This window comes from Psammomys obesus, unplaced genomic scaffold (assembly GCF_907164565.1).
Source record: "Psammomys obesus unplaced genomic scaffold, mPsaObe1.curated_primary_1811, whole genome shotgun sequence".
Taxonomy (NCBI): Eukaryota; Metazoa; Chordata; class Mammalia; order Rodentia; family Muridae; genus Psammomys; species Psammomys obesus.
In genome coordinates, this window is record NW_026591918.1 from 7,651,248 (window position 1) to 7,672,888 (window position 21,641).

Sequence of the window (21,641 nt, forward strand, 5' to 3'; positions counted from 1 at the left end):
ACCTCTAGACGCCAAGATCTGAACAGGCCAGCTGTTCAGAACCATAAGAAAAACAACCCATCCCATACAAGCCCGCCCCACGCTCCCTCACCCAAGTGAGCCCAGCCCTACTGTCTCTCTCTGGAAGATATAGCTCTTTCGTATGCCCTCCCCCACTGGCTAAGAATACAGGCCAGTGTAACAAGCTGTTCCCCCCCGCCCCTAGTCTGCAACCTGGACAGCAGAGCCAATGCCCTTCCAGATGAAGGAGGTGGCTAGCTCTGCCTGACCAGGCTATCCTCTGCTATGGGCTCAGGCTGGGTCAGGGAACAGGGCACTCAAGTGTCCCCCTAGGCTGTATAGGTGGGGAATAAGTGAAGAGAAAGACCTGAAGAAGGTAGCAGGAACCAAGGAGCAATGGACCTCTGGTGGGCCTCACTTATACCTTTTTTGTTGGCTGTCTCTGGGGAAGGGAAGGCTGCTGAAGGGAAGGTTTCATTTAGCAGTGTGCATTAGGAGCTAATTAAATATTAAATACGCAAATGGTTGTGTCTACACTCCAGCAGGCTATGACAGCTGGAGCGGGGCATGGCCAACCACGTTCTTTCCCATATGCGCAGCCAGGTTCAGGAGCTCCTGGGTTTCAGCTGTTTTTGGTTACTAAACAGAATCCTCAATTAAGCTTCCTATCCCCCAGAAACACAAGAAATGGGCATTCTTAATCATCATAAAACACCCACACTTGGCAGAATTCAACTGCCCTTTTGGGGCTGGCAGAGCCTTGGAGGTAACCACAGCTATAGGGAAAAGGAGAGCCCTCGATTTTCCCTGGGCCAGAAGGGGCACGCTCCTTCTGGAGACCAGCCAAAGCCCCGTACTGTCCCCTGTGAGCAGAGGACAATGGTATATCTAGAGCAGTGCCTGAGTGAGGGGAGGAAAAGAAGGAGGGCCAGGCCTGTCAGGGGCAGGGGCTCCGAAATCAGTCCCAGGCCAGTAAACTCTGCATCTGAATTCATCCTTGCCCTCAGAGGTTCAGTTTCCCCACTGTGGAGTGGGAGAGTTGGGCTGACTATATGAACCTCAGGATGGACACAAGCTCAAAGGCAATGCCCTTGGACACAAAAAGCCTCTTCTTGGGTGTGTGAAAGTTTGGGGCTACAGTGTACCTCTCTCTTTTCTCTGAGAGAACCAGTTATGGGGGTACAGATGATAGACAGAAGAGCACTGTCTGCTGGAGTACTGGCTAGCCCTAAGAGTTAGGCACCTCTCCCTGGAATCACAGATCCGCCATTTATCTCAGGGGTTGGACAGGGGCAGGCATGGTGCTCTCTGGGAGGCTTCACCCTAAACAAGAAGGCTGGCCTCACATGGTGGGGTGGGAGGCAGAAGGCGTCTCCTGGGAGATCTCCGTGAATCATAGCCGACGGGCGAGTCATCGTCTTCTGAGAAACCTTGGGGGTGATGGTAGCCGCGGGGCCTCTCAAAGTCCATGGAGCTGCCTGGGTACCTGCTGTAATAGCTGTAATTTTGCCTGGCAGTTGGCGAGAGAAAAACAAGAAGGTACAGATGAGGTTCTGGGCAACAAGCCTTGACCTAGTTCTGACAAGCCCTGTCCTACTCTCTTTGCAGTCACTAGGTCATGGCAGGAAGCTTCAAGGTGGAGAACAAGGACCATCTCAGGAAATTGGTGCTGGAGGCTTGTGATAAGTCACTCAAAAGTTCTTTTCATGTCCAGGCAGGCACAGGCCCAAAGCAGATGATCACACAAACGCTGTTGGCCTGCTGCCCTTCCTTCATCTCTTGGAGACCACTGTCCCAAAGACTTGGCCTCTGCAGGACCTGGCAGGGCATGGGGCTTGGAGAATACCATCAGCATGCAGGCTCAGTCCAACATGAGAAACAGGGGAGGCCATGGTAGGCTCCTAGGTTGGGTTCTTGTTTGAGAGGCATGTTTCAATTCCAAAAAGGAAAATGGAAAGGCTTGCCTGTTGCTGCTGTTAACGGAGACGGACACCAGCAGAGATAGCTAAGGATCGGGGATGAATAAGCCCCAGAAGTGGGATTCACAGGTTCATTTTGGCTCCAAACTACTGAGTGTGGGAGTTGGGTGTTGAAGGGAGGTGGTGGGAAAGGGTCTGTTAGAGCACAGGGGAGGGTCAGGCTGTGTCTCAGGTGCGAGACATGACCTCACTGTAGCACCATTTCAGGTTCGTGGCCCCAGCCCGAGAAGACAGCGATCTGTAGGTTAGGGAGCATGGTGATAGGTAATTTTGTCCTCCTGAATTGGCTGCAATGTCCTAAAGCAAAGTATCTGTTTCTTTTTCTAAAAAGACTTAAAAAAAATTATATGTGTGTGGTTTTGTGTGTGTGTATAGTGTGCCTTTTACATACAGCGCTGGTAGAGATCAGAAACGGGCATCAGAACTCCCAGGAACTAGAGTGATAGCTGGGAGATGCCATGTGGGTACTACCAGCTGAACACCATGCAAGCTCAGCAAGTACTCTACCCCCAGCCTTGTCTCCAGCCCGGCAGAACGCCCATTTTGCCCAGCAGCATTCTTTCTGCAGGACAGAAGTTGACAGAGGCACCTCTGCTTGAGGGAGGCTGTTCTAACCTCTTGTCCCCTTACTTTCAGGAGAGACCCTTTCATTGGAGCAGGAAGCAGGGGCCATTTCACTGAGACACCAGCCAAGCTGCTTTGTAAACAAACACAGCCAAGGTTGGTGTTCCCAAGTCTGTTAATCAGTATCCAAATGGGTTCCACAGTAATGGGAATGGGGACTGCTTCTGACATGAACTGATTGGCCTGCTCTTTGATTACCTCCCCCTGAGGGGGGCACAGCCTTACCAGGCCACAGAGAAAGACAATGCAGCCACTCCTGATGAGACCTAACAGACTAGGATCAGAAGGAAGAAAAAGAAACCCTTCCCTACCAGTGGACTTGGGGAGGGGCATGTGTGGAGAGGGGGGAAGGAAGGGAGGGATTAGGAGGGGAGGAGGGAGGGAACTAGAGGGGGGATACAAAGTAAAATAAAGTGTAATTAAAAAAAAAAAGAATGTATCTCTCAGGCCAGGTATGGCAGTGCACACCTTTAACCCCAGCACTTGGGATGTGGAGACAGGCAGATCTCTGTTGAGTTCAAGACCAGCCTTGTCTACATAGTGAGTTCCAGGACAGCCAGGGCTGTATAGGGAGTCCCTGTCTCAAAATACCTGCTGCCTAAAAAGAACTCATCTCTGAAATGACAGGGGTCTGTCAGCCATGGTGGGTTCAGAGCCTTTGCTGAGGGTCTCAGAGGCCTCTGGTGAAATAAGGCAAACGTAAGGCCCTGCCCTTGATGTTCGGAGGAATCCCATGTATTGTTGAGTACTGAGTGGGAGCAGAAAGAGTTGGGGAGGGCTGGTCTCCTAAACTCAGCTCAAGCTGAGCCCCTCACCTGCTCCAGGTGGGAGAGCTGTCCTCCTCACAGCACTCCTCACTACTGAAATACTCCTGTTCCCCCAAGCAGTGGGGGTCTCGGAAGTAGCCGTGTATCTCAGGGTCTTCTCGGCAAATCGTTGGAAGCTGCTCATCTCCTGACTCTGACCTGCAGTTGGGAAAGAGATCTAAGAGCTTGGGGAGGTGGTGGCTCCATCTTCCAGCGGTGCCTCTGCACCAGCCTGGTCCCTCCCTCCGAGTGCCTGCTTCTTCATCCACACTCCTGCCCCGTGCGGGTGAGACTACTCAGGCCCCGGCCAAGATGCTCTGTGCCTGTACGCTTGTGCATGTGTATGTGCTTGTGGCCTCAGTATGTTGCACAGCGCTATAGCCAAAGCACTGTGCCTAGAGACCTTGAGATTGTAGACACAGTTGTGATTAGAGTAACAGAGCAAGACAGAGGGCTTCACTCTGTAGCCAGTGGTCCCAAGAAAAAACGCTAGGTTTCCAGACATCTCCTCCCCCTCCCACGCCCTACCGCAGTGCCAGCTACTGTGAATTCAGAACCTGCAACAGACACCTCTGTCCTGATGACTGCACCCTCTCAAATAGGGCTCTTGGGAAAGTTCTGGCTTTTGTGCCACCGGAGAGGTGTTCCTGAAATTTGTACCCCGACGATTCCATAGGCTGCCTTGCCTCAGGTCAGCGCACTATTTCCATGAAAGAGCCTGCTTCCTTCTGGTCTCAAGCGGCCCAGTGGGCTCAGTGACATCACCCCAGAGCACCTCATTTTTCGCTCATGGCCATACCCATGATTACGCCCATGATTACCACCCATAATTACGCCCAGGTTAACACACGTACATGAGGCTATCCCACGCACACACACCAAGGGTTACCTGGAAGTCAACTAGAGGGATCTACTGCCTGGTTTCCAGAATGTCTGAGCTATGCTTCTCTGAAGTCCACAGGAGAATCTGGACCCCTAAAGCATCTAGACCTGCCCAGCTACAGTGGGGTGAGGAAAGAGGGGATGGGCACCGGTTCCTTTTTGGGGAGTGGGAACTGTGGGAACTGCTCATGAAAGCAAAGCTCTGGCATTTTGAAAATTTATCAGGTGACTTGGCTAACGACATTTTTTTCTTCCTTGGCACTGAATGAATGCAGTGGGTAACAGGACAGCAGCATAGTATTTTAAACAAAAGACATTGGCAACAGCACCTACCTAATGTAAGTTTCATAATAGCGGGTTCTATCCAGGAAAGGCATGCCACGGGAGGGAGAAGAGAAGAGTTAAACATGTCCAAAAGCACTGGAAGCATGGGTAACAGCCCCCCCTCTCAGGAGTGGGCAAGCTCCAGTTTGCTGGCTGGCCAGGTCTGGCCAACTATCTGTTTTCAGGTGGCCCATGAGCTAGGAAGAGGTCTTACATTTATAAAGGACAAAAAAATGAAGTAAAACCCTTCTAACCTTAAAAAATTGAAACTTCAGTGTCTACACACACAGCAGTATGGGAACACAACTGCATTCGCTCACTTAAGAATGTTCCCTGGTTGCATTCACCTGCTATGGCAAAGTTGGGCAGTTCTGCAAGAGAGACCGAATGGTCCTCAAAAACTAAAATACTGGCCCTTTACAAAAGATAGTCACCAACCCCCAGGCCAAAGCATGTTGTCCTGCCTGGGGAAGGTGGAGTTGTGGCTGCTGTTTTAAGAGAACACTTTGTGCAGCAGGATGGTGGAGTGGGTGAACCCTTAAGTGGTCGGGCCCTCACATGGACACTGCATGGAGAGGCCAAGAGATGAGCGGCACCCCAGTTCAAGCGCACATGTCTTCAGGGGATTACCCGAGTGCCAGAGCACAGGAAGACTCGCCTCGCTCTGTGGAATGGGCGTGACAAGGGCAGACTCTGTGTCACCTTTCAAGGTTACCTTTTAATACTGGACCTTCTTTGAAGCTCTCGATCATGCGTGTAGGAGTAATGCCCGTTTTCAGACACATGCTCAGGGTTCCCAATGCTGGGCCGCTTTCCGCCGGCAGCTTTGGACATATTGGCATTATTGAGATTGGCATTTGTTGAGGTGGGAACTTGCTTCCCTATGGAATTATGGTTATGATGGTTAGGACACACCGAATTTCCTGCTGGAGGAAACAGCGGTCTCTCAGTATCACTTGCAGGTGGAATTGAAGGCCTTTGGACATGCAGGGGACGGTGGGTGGTATTGGTCTGCTGAAGGGAATCTCTCCTATCACTATTAACATGATTGACATGGTTTCCAAGCAGGGCACCATTTCTCTGCAAAATAATGGGAGACAACACCAGGTAATTTAACAAGTATTTGATGCAGGCTAGCTATGTTAGGTCATTTTTCTCTACATGAAACACAAACTCTAGGCAAGCTCCAGAGGATCCCTGTGAGACAAACTGTCTGAGTGTCTCGGTGGTCAGGTGAACATATTCGTGTGGCAGTTGGCCCACCTGAAATGAGGAAGGTTACCAAGTCCTGAGCTGGGGAGCAATTTCTCTGCTGCCCCTTGGGTATGTTCTTCCAGTCGCTCCAAGACGAGGTGACTTAAGCCCAGCTGGCTTGGTGGGTAGCCCCACGGTGGGGTACTTGACATTTTCTCTGAGCTGGGAGGTTGAGGGCTGGCTGGCAGATCAGAGAACTGGGCTAGAGCAGAAGGAGAGCAGCATGGACAGCTGCTAGAAAGACCCAGACTGTTCCTGTACTTTGGTCAGTTGGCTGTGGCCAAGCTGAGAAAGCTGACAGCTGGGGGTGGGGGGAAAGCTCAGGAAAAAGGCTGGTCTGGCCCACAAGAGGTGCTGGTGAATAGAGAGATCCCAGGGTGGAGAGGGGCAGGATATGCCAGCCTCGCTAGCCCCTGCCACTGGCTTGTATTCTCCACACTCCTCTGTGGATCAGAACCACCCCAACCAAAGTCCTGCCCCACTGTCTCCATGTGGCCAGTGAGTAGCTAGGCGTGGAATAATTACTTTGAATACATCTTCATCTTCTGGTTTGGATTCTTCTGGCTCATCATCTTGCAAGTCACAGGATATAGCACGTCGGATTTCTGGCCCAATGTCATGCAGAGTCCTTAATCCCGCCTAAGTCAATGAAAATGGCAGAACAGGTTAGACATCAAGGAGCCCTGGTCCAGCCTGATGGAGCAGCGGGAAGGAAGCTTTCTCCAAAGGCCAATCCAAGGAACTACTGACTAGCTGTAACTGCAACCTAGGGTGTTTGGGATGTGGTCAGGAGGTCACACTGGGACTAGGCTGGGCTGATTAAAGCCTGTTATTAAGTAACTTCCTCTGCAAACACCTCAGCTATAGCACACCACCTGGCTACCAGCACTATGGACTGTGACAGCCAAGAGTGCATGCCCGCCCCTGACTAACTGACAGCCTTTAGAAAGGCTGCTTGCAGAGAACCATGTCCTGAGCCCTGAACAGGACAAGGAATATCACCTAGTTATTTTAATAAACAAACAAACAAACAAACAAACAAACAAAGAGGGGACAAGAATTGCCTGGCTTTGTGGAGGATGAGCTAGACTTGGTGCAGAGAAGCCAGCAGCCATCGGGGCCACTGACTCACTGTGGAGTATGGAACAGGTGAGTGACATCATACATTGCAGTCACCAGCACACTCAGATCACAAGGAAACAGACCAACAGTCACACAGGCTTAGGCTGCTGTGCACAGGGCCACACCGGCCATCAGGACATAGCCTTGGCATATAGCCATGGAGGCTGAGAACTCAATCAGCAGAGAGACCGGGATGCTCAAGTGCACACACAGAGAGCTCTTGCTACCATCTATCTGCAGTACGGGAGCCACAAGTAACAGCCCCAAGGTCTATACTTCCCCAGAGACCCTCTCTCCTAGCCTTCCCTAGCCCAAGGGATCTGTCAGGAGAGACCTGGGCAAGGCTCTGCATTGTCCACAGCTGTGCCGGGGAAACTGTAAAGTGCACGCAGCCAGTGGACAGGGAAAGGTGGAACCAGTAGCCCCAAGAAAACGGAATTTTCAGCATAATCTGAAGAAGGCCAACATGCTGGCTTCAGACTAATAGGGGCCTTATCCTTCTCCACAGTTGCTCCCTGGTCTTAAGTTCTGCTTTCAGTACCCAGGCAACAAACAGTAGCTCCTACAAGCTAGCAGAGAATCTAAGATGCTGGCTGGGTAAGCTTCCTTCAGCAACTTGTGCTCCAACCCCAGGGCCATTTACAGAAGAAAGCTGTGGAGTGCTGGGTTCCTGGGTGGAGACCACTTTCTTGTCCTAAGGTGAGTAGCCTGGGGAAGGACTGAGATAAAGAGCAGTGCTCACACATGAGATACACATATGGTGGGAAAGATGCTCGGGTGAAGGGAAAGGGAGGGGCAGAAGCAAGAGGGAAGGGGAGGAGGAAGGGAGCAGACGGGGGCTAAGCAGGGCTGGAAACCCTGTATGAGAATACCTATAACTGGCCATCTGAGGACACCAGTGGTGACAATGGCTAATTCAAAATATAAAGTTGTTCAGAAATTTCTCAAGTAGCTCTTTATAAAAGCAGACACATCCACAAGAATATCTGGCTCATTAGATGATTCTGCAAAAAAGGGCAGACAGGGCTGGCTTGGTCCAAACCCTTCCATCACTGGAAACCAGTAGGTCCTTTCAGTTTCATGAATTGTAGGGACAAGGATCATGCTGGGAATGGAAACTTTATGGGCCCTGCCTAGGAGTAGTAGGCAAAGGAACCTTAGTTCCTGGGGTAGGGGACGAGTGCATGCATTCCTAACTAAAACTGGCATGAAGCTTAAGCATGGCACATTCAACTTACTATAGACCACAGAATGGTTATGAAAATTTTCTAGCATGTATATCAGTGTAGAAGAAGGGAAAGACAGGCATATCCCAGGGACCCAGAATAGTTTATGATGTGGCCACAAAAATCTACTTCCTATTCTGCTGCCTTTCTAATCATAGGCACCAATGGACACATGCTTTTGAAAGAACACACATGTCCCTGTTGGCATGCACACACACACACGCACACACGCACACATATAGGCAGGCATGCATGTACATACGCATACATGCATACACACACAGGCACACACAGGCAGGTGCACACACACACACATACATACACACACAGGCAGGCACACACACACACACCGTCTCTTAAGATTCCTAAGTACAGCATACTTTCTAGGTCTGTAACAGACCCACCTTTAGTCCTCAGAAATACCATGAAGACAACTCCAGTGTTGTCTTGGCAGGAAGTGCTCAGTGAGCACAGCTGTAGCCATGTGAAGAAAGGCCATAACCCACTTATTCAGTTTTCTAGGGTGCAATTATCAAGACACAATAACCTTGGTGGAAGTCCCCTTGTCTGAATTTGGGAGAGAGGTCTGTTACATAGTTGAGGGTCACACAAGAAGACACAGGCTTGAAACCTCTGTTGTAGCCACAAAAATCAACGTGGGTTATATTCACCATGATCAACACTCTCGAGGTAAACTGTACACATTAATGCATAACTTGCAAGGCATAGGGACCAGGGTCATTCCCAGCTTAAACAACAGTTTTGCTGCCATTTAACTAACTGGACTAGGTATGATTAAAAGAAATAGAAAACTATTTATTTGGATAATTTTTAACATCATCCTCTGTTGATGAGTTGACATTTCACTGAAATACACATATAACAGTTGCATAATGAAAACAGAAACTGTCTCCAGCACATCTTCAGAGTTACACAAGATTAGGATTCAGTTGACAAGAATGGGCAGTAAACAGACACAGGACGAAGGATCTGTTCGCAACATAAATCATGGAGAGGGTTGAGAGGTGGCTTGGCATACCACTTCCCAAAACAAATAATGACAAAACATTTCTTAAAGAGACAGCAAAGGAGGAGAGAAGGCATCCCTCTTCCCAGATATGAAAGTGGAGGGTTTGGAAATCATGATCCTGGTTTGCAAAGCACACCGGGCAAGAGTGGGCTGACTTCGCTCTCTTGCGCAGGGCCTGGGGGCAGGGGACCAACACAATGGGTTTCCAACTAGAATTGAAATGAAGCTTAAGCACAGCACCCTGAATTTATTACACATCACAAAACATGAGAATGAAAATTGCTCTAGCACGCATATCAACCTAAAAGGTGGCTTAGGCTGTTCCAAAATCCCACAGGCACAGAATCCAGTTCCGGAATTACAGACAGCTACCTTAAACCCTCAGAGAAATTAGTCATTCACAACAACTTCTTTTTAAAAAACTTTACAGTAAGTAAAACTTTCTTGTCTTTCATATTTTGTGTAAGTATTATCTCTATCAGCAAAAATATTGTTTTAATTTTAAATGTGGTCAGCAGTTAAATCCACACAAAGCCTTATAAAGTCATTCCATTAACATCACAGTAGAGTTATGGTTTTGAATAAACACAGAATTGCTATAAAATATAAACATTATTGACTTGTTTTAAGATGTCCAATCTTACAAAATATTAAACAGGATCAAGCCTAGTTTCTGTTTGACTTTAAAATGCTAGCTATTATCATAAATATTTGTTTAAAAAAGAAATGTTGGCGCTTTGCCTGTAGATTGCTCCTTTAAGTTTTAGACACCATTTAATTGGAATTTTATAGATATTTACGCTACTTAATGATTAAGTCACCAAAAATAAATTCTCTCTAAACATCTCTGAAGCAACAGCATAAAACAACGTTCTTCTGAGGAGCAGGAATGCCCATTTACCTTCTTTGCTCCCTCTCAGGGGTGGGCGCAGTATATCTGAATGCATTGGAAAGGTGTTTGCTCTCCGTGACACACCAGCCATCTGCCAGCTCACACTCCACAGCAGGCATACACAGACACCCAGAGACCCACCCCAGACCTACGCTGTAGCAGTGAAGGAGAGAAAGGCAAGCCTCCAGGCGGCCCTGGGAGGGACCCTCCATCTTCACAGTGTGGGTGCCGGGCCTTCAGGCTCCTGCCCAAGAACGTTTACCCTGGCAGAGCCTGCTGCTGCGCAACCCAGACACGCCTCATTCAGCCCCAGCCGGCTCTACGCAGTCACCTCACTATTGATCAACTGGTTCATTTTCTTGGGGGCACACAGGGATTGGCCCATACTCAATTACAGGGGACAGTTTTAGATTAGCTCTATTAGAAGACAGGGCTGGAGATTAAATTCTAATAGAACGAACGTGCTTCTCTACACGCTGTCCTCTGCCTCCTCTGCACACTCGGACACACCCCTCATTATCCCATCACTTTCCTTCAGGGAAAATAGCATGGGGTGGCCTTTGTGTCCATTATGAGCAGCTCTTGTGTTAGATATAAAGGTTAGAATCATGGGCACGACGCCGTGTTACTCATCTACAGAGAACCCTCCTCTCCTTGAATAGTCTGAGGTAACTTCAGATCATGAGTGACTGAGGGGCAGCCCTGGGCCGTACAAGTCCTATGTGCTGCCGCATTCTGAAAGCTAAAGAGGAGATTTAAAACCTTTACCTAAGTCTCCTCTGACGCTCTCCCCCTGAAAAGGACCAGAGAGACTTCCTGTCTGTTGCAGATGCACTTTATTTTTTATTTTTATTTTTTGGCTGGGGACTAATCCAGGGGGCCTCATGCATGCTAAGCAAGCAACACTGAGCCCTTCCACCTTGATCACACACACACTCTCATTCTCACTTGTGCTACCCAGAGGTGGTGGAGATTTCGAACACATTTCTAACACTAATTTTAACAACTGCTCTTCCAGATCAGCACATGTAGTGAGGTGTGACCATACCGCTTGATCCTTGGCCTAAGTTAGAAGGACATGTGGGCTGCATGGGTAGAGGAGCAGAAGCATTCCAGTGAGAAGTGCTGCAGCCATGCAGAAGCCTCTTGAGCACAGATGGTCATGAGGCTCCAGCATCTTCTGCCTTTAAAGGGAACTTTGGGTTATCGCCTCAGAGCAATGTGTTTCAAGGTGTAGTTTGTAGACCTCAAGGTATCCTGAGACTCCTTCAGGGGTCCATGAGGTCACTGTGATTTGTGTAACAATGGATGTCCTTGGCCTTGTGTACTCTTACTCTCTCATGAGTGTGCAGTGAGGTTTCCCAAGGCTGAGCGACATGGTGATGTCACCACCACCCAGCATCTTTGTGCTTACATATTCTGTGTTTATAAAATTAATCAGCTTTGATTTATAAGACAGGAAATACTGATATACAAGGGTTCTTGGTAAATTTTAAGAATAGAAAAATCCTAGGATCGAATGTTTGAGAACTGCTGAACCAATCCATCCTCCAACAAGTGACACTGCCGTGGCCTCAGTCTTAGCTTTCTGCTCCTGTGATCCTGCTACTTTTCTCCACCTCTGTCTGTTATGTGGCTTCTTTAAGCCAGCCTTTGCCTCTTCCTCTCAAGTTTCAGTACAACAGGCAGGATCTGCCATGTCTGGCTGCCTTCAACACTTCATCATGGGTTGTTTCCACGATGTTTCATTATCCCAAAGAGTCAACTTTCTCAGACCTACAACATAACCAAGGAGAGCAAGTTCACCCAGGTACCTACTCACCTGGAAACCCTAAGTTTCACTTACCAAGCTCCTTCCTGTAGATAATGGAGCAGCTATACATTAGGCTACTGAGGGTTACTGGGTGCATATTACTAAATCACATGCGATCATAATAAGAGTTTTACTGTTAGATCATTTGCCTTAACTTTTTCATTAAGGACTTTGGGACACAATGGTGACTCCTCTCAGTATAGACCAACCTCCCTCTTCCAGAAAGCTGTGCCAGTCATCCTGTGGACTAATTCTGAACTGGGACATACCATGACATTTGATTCTAAGAAGACCCTACTTCCCACCCTACCTTTGCTTCCCTGTGACAGATGCTGGTCTCTGTCACATTTGACCCAGGAGCTAAAAGTTTAGCACCATGGATTCAGGCACTGGGTACCAGGTTTGCTGTACTTGTTTTGAAAGATTTTGAACATGAAAACTGACTAGGCTCTTAAATCTTCCTCTCTGCTGAATGCTTACTCTTCTGCCATGGCTCTGAGGAAAACGACAGTGGCTTCTGCAGTTTGACCTGAATGTCAGGAAGCCTGGCTCCCTGTGTGTGGAAGCTGAGGGCAGCCCTCTCTGCTGTTGGTTGGCTTCCCTAAAGTAGCGTTGGCTGCTGACCAACCGACTCCGTTCTTAGCAACACAGCCGGGCCCATAGGAATATCATTCCCAGGGGTTCTTTAAATCAGGCTTGTAAGCAAGTTAGCATTTTCCAGCTTCTATGGGTTGGAGTGATACGTGGAGAAACGCCTGCACAACCTTACCCTCTAGAACTACATGAGGATCTAGAAACAGATACCAAGGCCAGGGTGGGAGGGGTGGGCCAGGGGAGCTGCTTGCCTAATACACGATCTTTTTTTAACCCATGTTCTGCAAGGCTGGCCAGTTTCCCTCTCAGGGGTGATATATCAGTTCTCTGTGGATTCTGATACAGTGTCTCACCCAGACACTGCCCAGTCATCAGAGAGGTGATCCCAGAGATGTGGAATAAGCATTTAGCCCTGTGGTTGCTGGGGCATGGAGAAATGTGGGAGAGGGGCCAGGCTTCTGGCTGAGAGACTTGGGTGCTTGAGGCAACAGCTGTGGGTGCCACATTACCGTCAGACCTGAATGGGCTTTGACCTTTCCCGAGGGGCCAGGCGCAGCAGCGTGTATGGCTTGGCTCTCTTCCATTCCTACACCACCACCTATGGGGGCCTTTAAGCTATGAGAATGAATGAAAGCCACATGAGCTCCCAGTCTCACTATCATCCATGCATGGGCCTCAGCTCGACCCGTCTCCATTGTGAGGCCAGGAAGTCCACCATGATGTAGGAAAGTCGAGCCACATGTCAGGGAACCTCTGTGGTCAAGAGTGAATGTCATAGGCACAAGATGTCACTAGAGGAAGCCCCTCTTGGTTTCCCTGGGAAAGGTCTGAAGGAAGCATGCTGCCCACTGGGGGCCCTTCCCATCTCAACCTGGCTTTCAGGAGAGCTGCATCCCAACAATGCTTGGAGGAGTACCTCTTTCTGCCAGAAAGGGGCTGCACAGAGTCCTAGCTCCCTTTTCCTCACCTTTTCACCTCACCTCATTATCCACCCCGCCCCACCCACTCATGTACACGCAGACACAGACACACACTCCAGGCTGTGCACTCCAAGCGGAGACCAATGAACTGGAAACCCTTGCTCTTTGAGTACTGATCCTCCTCGGCCATTTTGGGTATCTTAGACTAATATCAGAGGTACAGACTTGACCCCCTCTGGGGATGAGTTTCAAATCTGAGGGCAAAGCTCTCATCAACCAACATTTTGGGCAAAAATCTGTTGTTATTAACTATGTGGAAATATGGCCTGACAGGTTATCCATTTGCATCTTTGCGCATTGCCTAGTATCTTTAAAAAGGGAAGGATTCTTGGTGGATAACTACAGTACAGAACAGAAAAGAGATCAAACCAAAGCGAGAATTTCATAAAGTTCTGGTGGTAAACAGGCATATGATATTATTATTGTAGTACTCTTAATAATAAGCAATTACACGTCCAAGGAGCTTTACAGTCACTTAGCCATTCCTCACAACAGCCCTGTGAGGTAGGTCGACATTATTACCCCCATTTTACAGTTGGGGAAACTGAGGCACAGAGAGGTTAAGTGTCTTGCCCAAGGTCACGCAGCAAGTGAATGCTGGAGCTGGGACTAGAACCCAGGTTCCCTGACTCCCAGTGTCCTTGAAACCAGACCATACTGTTTCCAAAGAGGCATCCCAGACTGGCTGTGAGCGCAAGTTACAGACGGACAATGTTAGATGAGGTTTGGGTGTGGTGGCATTTCCCGCAGACACGGAAAGATGGAACCTGAGGTGTTGCCTGGTTGGTTTTGGCGTGCGGGTGTATGTGTTAGTTGCAATGGGTGTGTCTGACTTCCTGGCCTTCCACTTATTAGTGCGTTCTGGACTGGGCCACTGCAGCAAGCAGGGCCAGGCGGTCAGGAGGTCATGACGTATGGGCATAGAAAAGGAACTCTGTCTGCTCAGTTCCAATCGGCCTGCCAGTCTTTGGGAGTTCGGGCAAACTAGGGAAGCAGGACTTTGGGACAGAGTCAGCTGCCCACCATAGGCAAGTCTGCTTAATCTTTTTTTATTATATATATATATATATATATATATATATATATATATATATATATACACACATCTCTGTATATATATAACATTTAATTTATTTTTTAAATTTTTTACTGGCCAGCATCAGCAAGTTGTGTTCATTTCATTTCTCAGCGGGACAGCTGCCCTTCTCCTTTGCTCTCTCTCTCGCTCTCTCTTTCTCTCTCTCACTCTGTCCCTTTCACTGAGTCTCTGGCTTGGAATGGAGAACCGTAACTCATACGTTCCCTTTCATGAAAAGGAGCCGCCAAGAGCAGTGTCCGCAACAGGCAGCCATGGCTCCACAGACGAGCCACAGCCCCGCTTCTGCCTTCCGGAGGAGTGCCTTGCTCGGAAGGGGTCTCCCCGGGGCTTTGGGATTGCTCTTGCCTGCATTTCTCCTGAAATGCTGCGTCAGTAGAAATAAGCCCGAGTGAGTTTGCCCTTTCAAGGCCTTAGCCACAAGTGCCTTCGGACTAAGCAGCTTGGTGCAGTAGCTCAGGCAGAGAACTCTAAAGCATCCGTTCAAGCATCTGAAACAAACGAATCAGCCAGTGAAATCCCATCTGTTAGCGTCTGTTCTCCTCCGACATTAAAAAGGAAAACATATATATATATATATATATATATATATTTTAAAAAGGAGCAGTGCTTTGGGTGGAATAATATTTAAAAAAAATCTTACTGCCTTTTAGATTAAGGTCACATGATTGACAGGACCACAGAGGTCAGGTCTTTGGAGGATCCTGTTTTCCTCTGTCTTTGTGCACCATGCCTCTATGAGAAGGCCATAGTAAGGGACACTGAAGACTAAAGCTGATGGCTACTTGTGTAACACCCACACCTCCCAACCACCCCCACCTTTGGCCACGGCACAGCCGTTAAAGCCGTTCAACTTAAACCCCTAATCCTGCGGAGTTATAAACGATGGGCTCCTTAAACCAAACTCCGAAACAGAAGAATAGCTGCCCAGGATTCCCTGCGGTCTATTCAGGCGGCCTCTCAAATGGGGTGCATAGAGGACAGTCTCCTCAGACTCCGTGAGAGCAAGCAAAAGGCTTGTGCATCAAAACAAAGAGAGATGAGCAAAACTTTTCCCACTGCGGGATCTTTTGCTATCAGTGGGACACTAGAGTCATCAGAGCACGTGACATTACTGTCACGGCACTCTGGGACCCTCTAGCTGCAGGAAAAAGTGCTCAACTTGCAGAAAGGGGATAGCACTACTACGATGATGACTACTACTTGCCAAAAAGGGGACTGAAGATTTCTGTGGCTGCACGACTATGCTCCTTTATTTATTTTTTTATTTTTTGTTCCTTGTGGAAACTTGCAGGTCGCTTGGATGCAGCAACATGGATGAAGAGCAAATGCGGAGTCAAATTAAAGGGAATATGTATATGTCAGATGAGTGAGAGAAAACCAAAAGGCTGGATGCAGCTTCTCTCTGGCTCCGGCATAGAAGGGCTAGAGAGAAGTTTAGTTTCAATGATGCGGATGGAGGAGTGGAGTGGGTGAATGGATTGAAAGTGCACACTCATTCAGACCACAGAGGCCAGAGGACAGGTGCCGGCTCCTTCCCACGCAGAGGCAGGAGCACCTTCAGTTATCACCCACCGCAGGGAAAATTAACACTGCAGTTGGTCTGAACGCAGGCGGATCAGGCTGAGCCATGACATGGAATGGGGGTGCAGAGCTTGGGTGCCAGTTCTGGAGAGCTCTTCAGACAGACCTCACTCTGCAGGCGAGCACACACAAGCTTGGCTGCTCACTTCTGCTCACTCAGTAATGCCACACTCCGCGTCCCATTACAACCAGCCTGGGAGCCTTGATCTGGCCCGTCCCGCCCGGCCCTGCCCTCCCCACAGTACCCTGCTGTCAGAAGCATATTTCCTTCTCAGCCAAACAAGGCCACCCTCAGCAGCTGTCTCAAGGATGTGTCTCGTCCTAGCTGCAGGCACTGCCTTCCTCCCACGACCCCTCCCATTTCCCTAACTTTTACATCAGCCATGATATTTCACAATGCAGAAAAGGAGGCCTCCTTAGGCACCAATTAAATGTAGAGAAACAAATCACATTCAAAGCCATTTCTACAGCAGAGGAAGCCAAAAATGTAATTAGAATTATCCATCAAGGAGACAAACATTTTCTATCTTTAATGCTTGTTTCAGAATCAAATGACTTTTTCAGAATTTAACTGTCAAGAGATTATGAACACAACTTAATTTTCTATGCTGTGTACTTAATATAAATTACAGGCCTAGCCTCAATTCTCAATAGAACCGTGGGAGAATGTATTTGTATCATCTAACTAGACATATTTGACTTCTGCCAATGAAATGAAACTCTCTAAATAACAAAGTGAAAAGTCTTAAACAGGAGAAAACCTGTTTTCATTTTAGCATAATGTGGTCATCTTTCACCCAAAATCTTTATAGCAGACTGTTAATACCACCTGAACCCTCAGCTCAAGGTTCAGTAAACTTCACATGCAAAACGTGGGGACTACTTAGGCCACGTGTTCTTTATGCTATTTCAGAATACCAAAACACAGCATCTGGCCACCAGGGTGAGCCTTGGTGCTTCAGAAAGGCATAACTCACCCCAGTGCGCGCACGCACGCGCGCGCGCGCACACACACACACACACACGCACGCACACACACACACACCCTCCACTAACACCTGAAGAGTCTCTTAGCTCACAGACAAACCGACTGCCACAAATTGTGACGTAAGCTGTAGCAGAGACTGAGTCCCCTCTTGAAAGCCAAGTTTTGATCCCATCCACTAGACTTCTAGAGCAGAACCCACAGCACTCAGAAATGCAGCCAGCCTCTCCGACGGGCCATAAGGAGATGTGAGGAGGGACAACCTTCAGCACACGCTAATTCTCCACTGGCGGCCACCCTAGTCTGGCTGCCACCAGAAATGGATAGACCAGGAACCTACTCATATTTGCAAACTCAACTTTTCAGTTTTTGTCATCTGAAGCTACTTGTCTACTTGTGAACTGTAATAATCTTACAGTTAGAGCTGTCATTTTTGCAAACCAGATGAGCAGGAGGTGAAAGGCCTTAAATCAAAGCCTATGGCCTGAGGTGGCAGCGCACCCAATTGCTGGGCCTATGCCTCACTGGGTTACCAAAAGGTCACATGATCAGAGAATGAAAGAACACAGACTGGCTTGAGTAGGTCTACCTGCCCCACCAGCAAGATATGCCTGTCAGCCCCTGGGATCTCACAAGTCAGCTGGTCACTGTCCACCCACAAGGTGATCTACTAACTTGCGACACATAAGCACACCTCACATTCTTCATTCACCAACATCCTTATTCATACTCTTTCTCACAGCAAGATCATGCTCAGGCCGTGGCTTCCATGGTTATCAATCCTCTGAACACGAAACAATGCTGGGATTTTGTTCCTAGAACAAGGTGCACGACTGTTCCAAGCTGTACCGTATCAACACCTACAAGCCACATTTCAGAACCGTGAGAACGGGGACATGAAAGTCACTTTCATGGGAACTTTTTAAAAAGCAAGGAAAATGTCTTTGTTTACGATGGACTTGAGGCACTCCAGGTAGCATGACAGCAGGGCTTCGAGGCAGCGTGCCAGCTTCTGTACTTCCCCTCTCTCTGCTTGTGACGGCTACCTGTCCAGCTCTCTTTGAACACCACCAGCCCCTAAACCACCCTCCCGAGCGCCCCTGACTACACGGTCTAGCATGTCTCATTGGGATGCCATGCCTGCTTCCCACCCAGGTCTCTGGGCATCTCTGTGAATCTATTGCCTGTGGATGCCTGAGCCATGACTGGACCAGATATTCCTAAGTGCCAGACTCACACTCCAGGGGCCTGGTAGTTGCGTGTAGGTGCATTTGTGGGGAGGTCAGAAGAAGGAGTAGGAAGAAGGGAGGTGGGCCAGAGGTTGGCCTGTGTGTGTAGCACTTGCACAGCTGGCCTTACTGCCACCAGGAGACAGCACACAGAGACAGACACACCACACATACGTGCACACGGTACATACTAGGGGGTGATGAATGTTATTGAAATGGACCAAAAACCAACAAGGCGTGGGGTAAGAAACAAACAGAAACAAAACAAAGCACCTGCGTTCAGATGGAAAGCTGTTCGCTGGGCAGCCAGGCCCTGAGCCCAGGGCTATGGGGGGGGAGGGGAACCTGCCTCGAGGGTGCTACCTTTGGAGAAGACCCAGGTGGCTAGCGTGTGAGGTGAGCATTCACTCTTTTCCCGACACGGCTGTCCTGGGGGGCCTCACACATGCACCAGCTGGTGATAGGTGCGAGGTTCAATGGAGAAGACAAGAAGAGGGGGAGGGGGAGGACTTACCTTGTGGCCCAGAAATGGCTAGTCCACAGTGGGAGGGGACAGTGTGCAGTATCTCAGATTAAACAAAATCCTTGTGGCACTGCTCACCCATGAATAGTCAGCTCTCTAGTTTTCAAATTAAAGCTGGTGACATTGTTAGTGAAAGAGAACGGAACAAGAGGACACTTCACCTGCAGGGCAATTGTTGTGTTCTTCGAAGGGTACTTCCCCACCAGGCCTTGCTCTTTCCGTTTCTTGAATTTCCTAAAGTAGTCCTGTATCAGGAAAGTGGCATAGAACTTCCCCACGGTTACCTCATCATCTAAACGGAGAGACCAGACACAGCTCTCCCGAATCAGCACATTTGGACCAAGAGCCTAAACCCTCACTTCTGGCTGGGGCAGGGGCGGGGCGGGACAGTGCGCAGAAGGCACTGGGCTCTCAGTCTATTACACAGGTTTCTCAGTCTAGCAAGAAGCAAAGCTTTGCAAAGCAGGTAAGGCTCAAGGTTAGAGTCAGTTAAATAAACTGATCCTTAAAGTTGCAGAGAGTAATGAATATTTATCACGAGTTAAATAAAAATAGCGTATTAGTAACAATATGGAACGCCACCTTGGTTATTTACTTAAAATAAACATTACGAAACAGAAAGGCCTTGCAGGCCACATTTTTCACCCTGTGCATAGAGATTTGCATGTGTAATTACCATAAGCATCAAGTGCAATTAAGCATCCAAATCCCTTTGTCACAAGATGGAGACCTAGAAAGGTGACGAATGAGCTTAGAAGGAGAGGAAGGTCGGAACAGAGACTGCAGATCCAGCTCTCTCACACTCCCCCATTGTCTGCCAATAAACTCTGAAACCATTTCTTGGTTTGGAATTCAGAACTGCTGGATTTCTGCATTGCAATGACAGCTCCAACTAACCTGAGCACTAAGCAGGCTTTATTTCTGCTCTGTTCAGAAACAACCTCCAGCATGTATCACTGGGGAATCAGAACCCTGCTGACAACTTTGAAAATGATGCATGAGGCAGAATAGAGGCTCTGACCATCTCGTGGTAAACCACCACGGACATGCCGGTATATCCTGTGTCCCCCATCCTCACAGTTGATGCTACCAGATCTGTAGTGTGCTGAGGTGCCGGGTAGAAGGTGGCAAGGCTACATTAGCAGCCTAGCTTGTGTGGGTCTGTGTTGGGGGTTGCAGGCTACCTGGAAAGCCCTGCAGAAGCCAAGGAACAGCTGTTGGTACTCAAGCTTCTGGTCAAACTGTCCTTGCAAGAGTCCCGTGGACTTGAGGTAAGACGATCAACTTGAGTGAGTTTGTATTCTCCCCTACAAAACGGAGTCCCATCTCAGAAGAGCTTAAGATGTTTAAGAGAAGGTGAATAAAGCGCTAGAACCCTGCTATGGGCTGTCCTACTGTCAAGTGCCCATTAGTCACTACTCCTTCAAACCAAGCCAACAGTATCACTCACTGAAATGGATGCTAGACCATAGGAGGCTTAGGGTCATTGCGACCCACTATATCTAAGAGAGGTAGAGGTTACACGACAGGCCCAGGTCAATTGGCCAAGACCTAAGCCCAGAGCCCTCTCCTGCACCAACCCTACCTGTTTACAGAGAGTCTGGCTCTGCCCACACCCAGCACCTTCCTTTCTTTGATCTGCCTTTCCAGTGATATAAGCCTAGCCCTGTCCTTCCTAGCTCTTTCCTAGTAGGCCAGTGGCTGCTGAGCCAGTGTATCCAAGGAGCCCAGAATCTATGCCACCTTTAACAACACAGATGGTTTTTGTTCTTCAGGGTCCTATGAGCCCTGGGAGACTCCCTGACTCTCATAGAGGCCCATCTTACTTTATACTAGGATGTTTCTAGTAAAAAAAAGTACTGATCGCCCTTTCTCTTCCACTCTAGAGCAGCAGGACAGCACTCAAAGGTGACACGATAATCTCCATTGAGATAAAACAGCAGTACCAAGAGACATGGCCCAAACAAGGCCTATAAAGAACAAGAAAAGCTAAAGCTTAATCAGGGCAGGAAAGGAAAAGAGAGAAAAGCAATGAACATGGTGAGACCATCCGGGAACAGTAGAACACAAAGGGAATAACAAGGAACCAGAGAGATGGCTCAAGGATGAGGACCCAAAGGCAGGAGGATTCTGGGGTTGAGGAGCTTCTAAAGAGAAAGGGGAAGTCCATGAACTGGCAGAGATGGCAAGAGAGCACTGAAAACCCTGGCAAGATTCCACACTGAGACACTGCAGCCCCATGACGAAGAATGGTCAAACTACAGACAAAGAGCAGAGAAAAAGATGCTCCCAGCATGTTCTCCATAGCTAGTTCCTGACATCATCTTTCCATCAGGCTCATGATGAGCAGTGACAGCTCAGCTCAGATCCCAGTAGCAAAGCTGCTGAGACAAGCATCCTGTTCTGCTGCCTTCACCAGTTATGAAATCTGACATTTCAAGGGCACAGGCCGACTGCTCATTCTGCTGCTCTCTAGCCACACTGTACTGTGGGAGACTACAGTGAATACTGTGAATCACCCATCTGTTTGCTCCAAGGTATATATCACAGTGTCATTTCTGAAGTATGCCATGATGGGGGAAAAGTTGGAAACCACTGGCCTGCTGGGAGATAAGAGAAGAAGAGGAAAAGGAAGAGGAGGAGGAAGAAGAGAAGAGAAGAGAAGAGAAGAGAAGAGAAGAGAAGAGAAGAGAAGAGA

The 21,641-nt window shown here is 48.5% G+C and overlaps 1 protein-coding gene across 2 annotated transcripts in view; it reads right to left on the reverse strand.

Moving 5' to 3' along the window:
- Positions 1 to 21,641, reverse strand: part of Cacna1d (calcium voltage-gated channel subunit alpha1 D) — a 294,805-nt gene that overhangs the window by 3,817 nt on the left and 269,347 nt on the right. For both annotated transcript variants that reach the window (XM_055612225.1, XM_055612224.1), the window contains 5 exons: positions 19,105 to 19,235; positions 6,395 to 6,508; positions 5,331 to 5,695; positions 3,419 to 3,568; positions 1,347 to 1,510 (listed from right to left, as the gene is read on the reverse strand). In XM_055612225.1, coding sequence (XP_055468200.1) covers positions 1,347 to 1,510; positions 3,419 to 3,568; positions 5,331 to 5,695; positions 6,395 to 6,508; positions 19,105 to 19,235 — 924 coding nt within the window. The remainder of the gene's footprint in view (positions 1 to 1,346; positions 1,511 to 3,418; positions 3,569 to 5,330; positions 5,696 to 6,394; positions 6,509 to 19,104; positions 19,236 to 21,641) is intronic.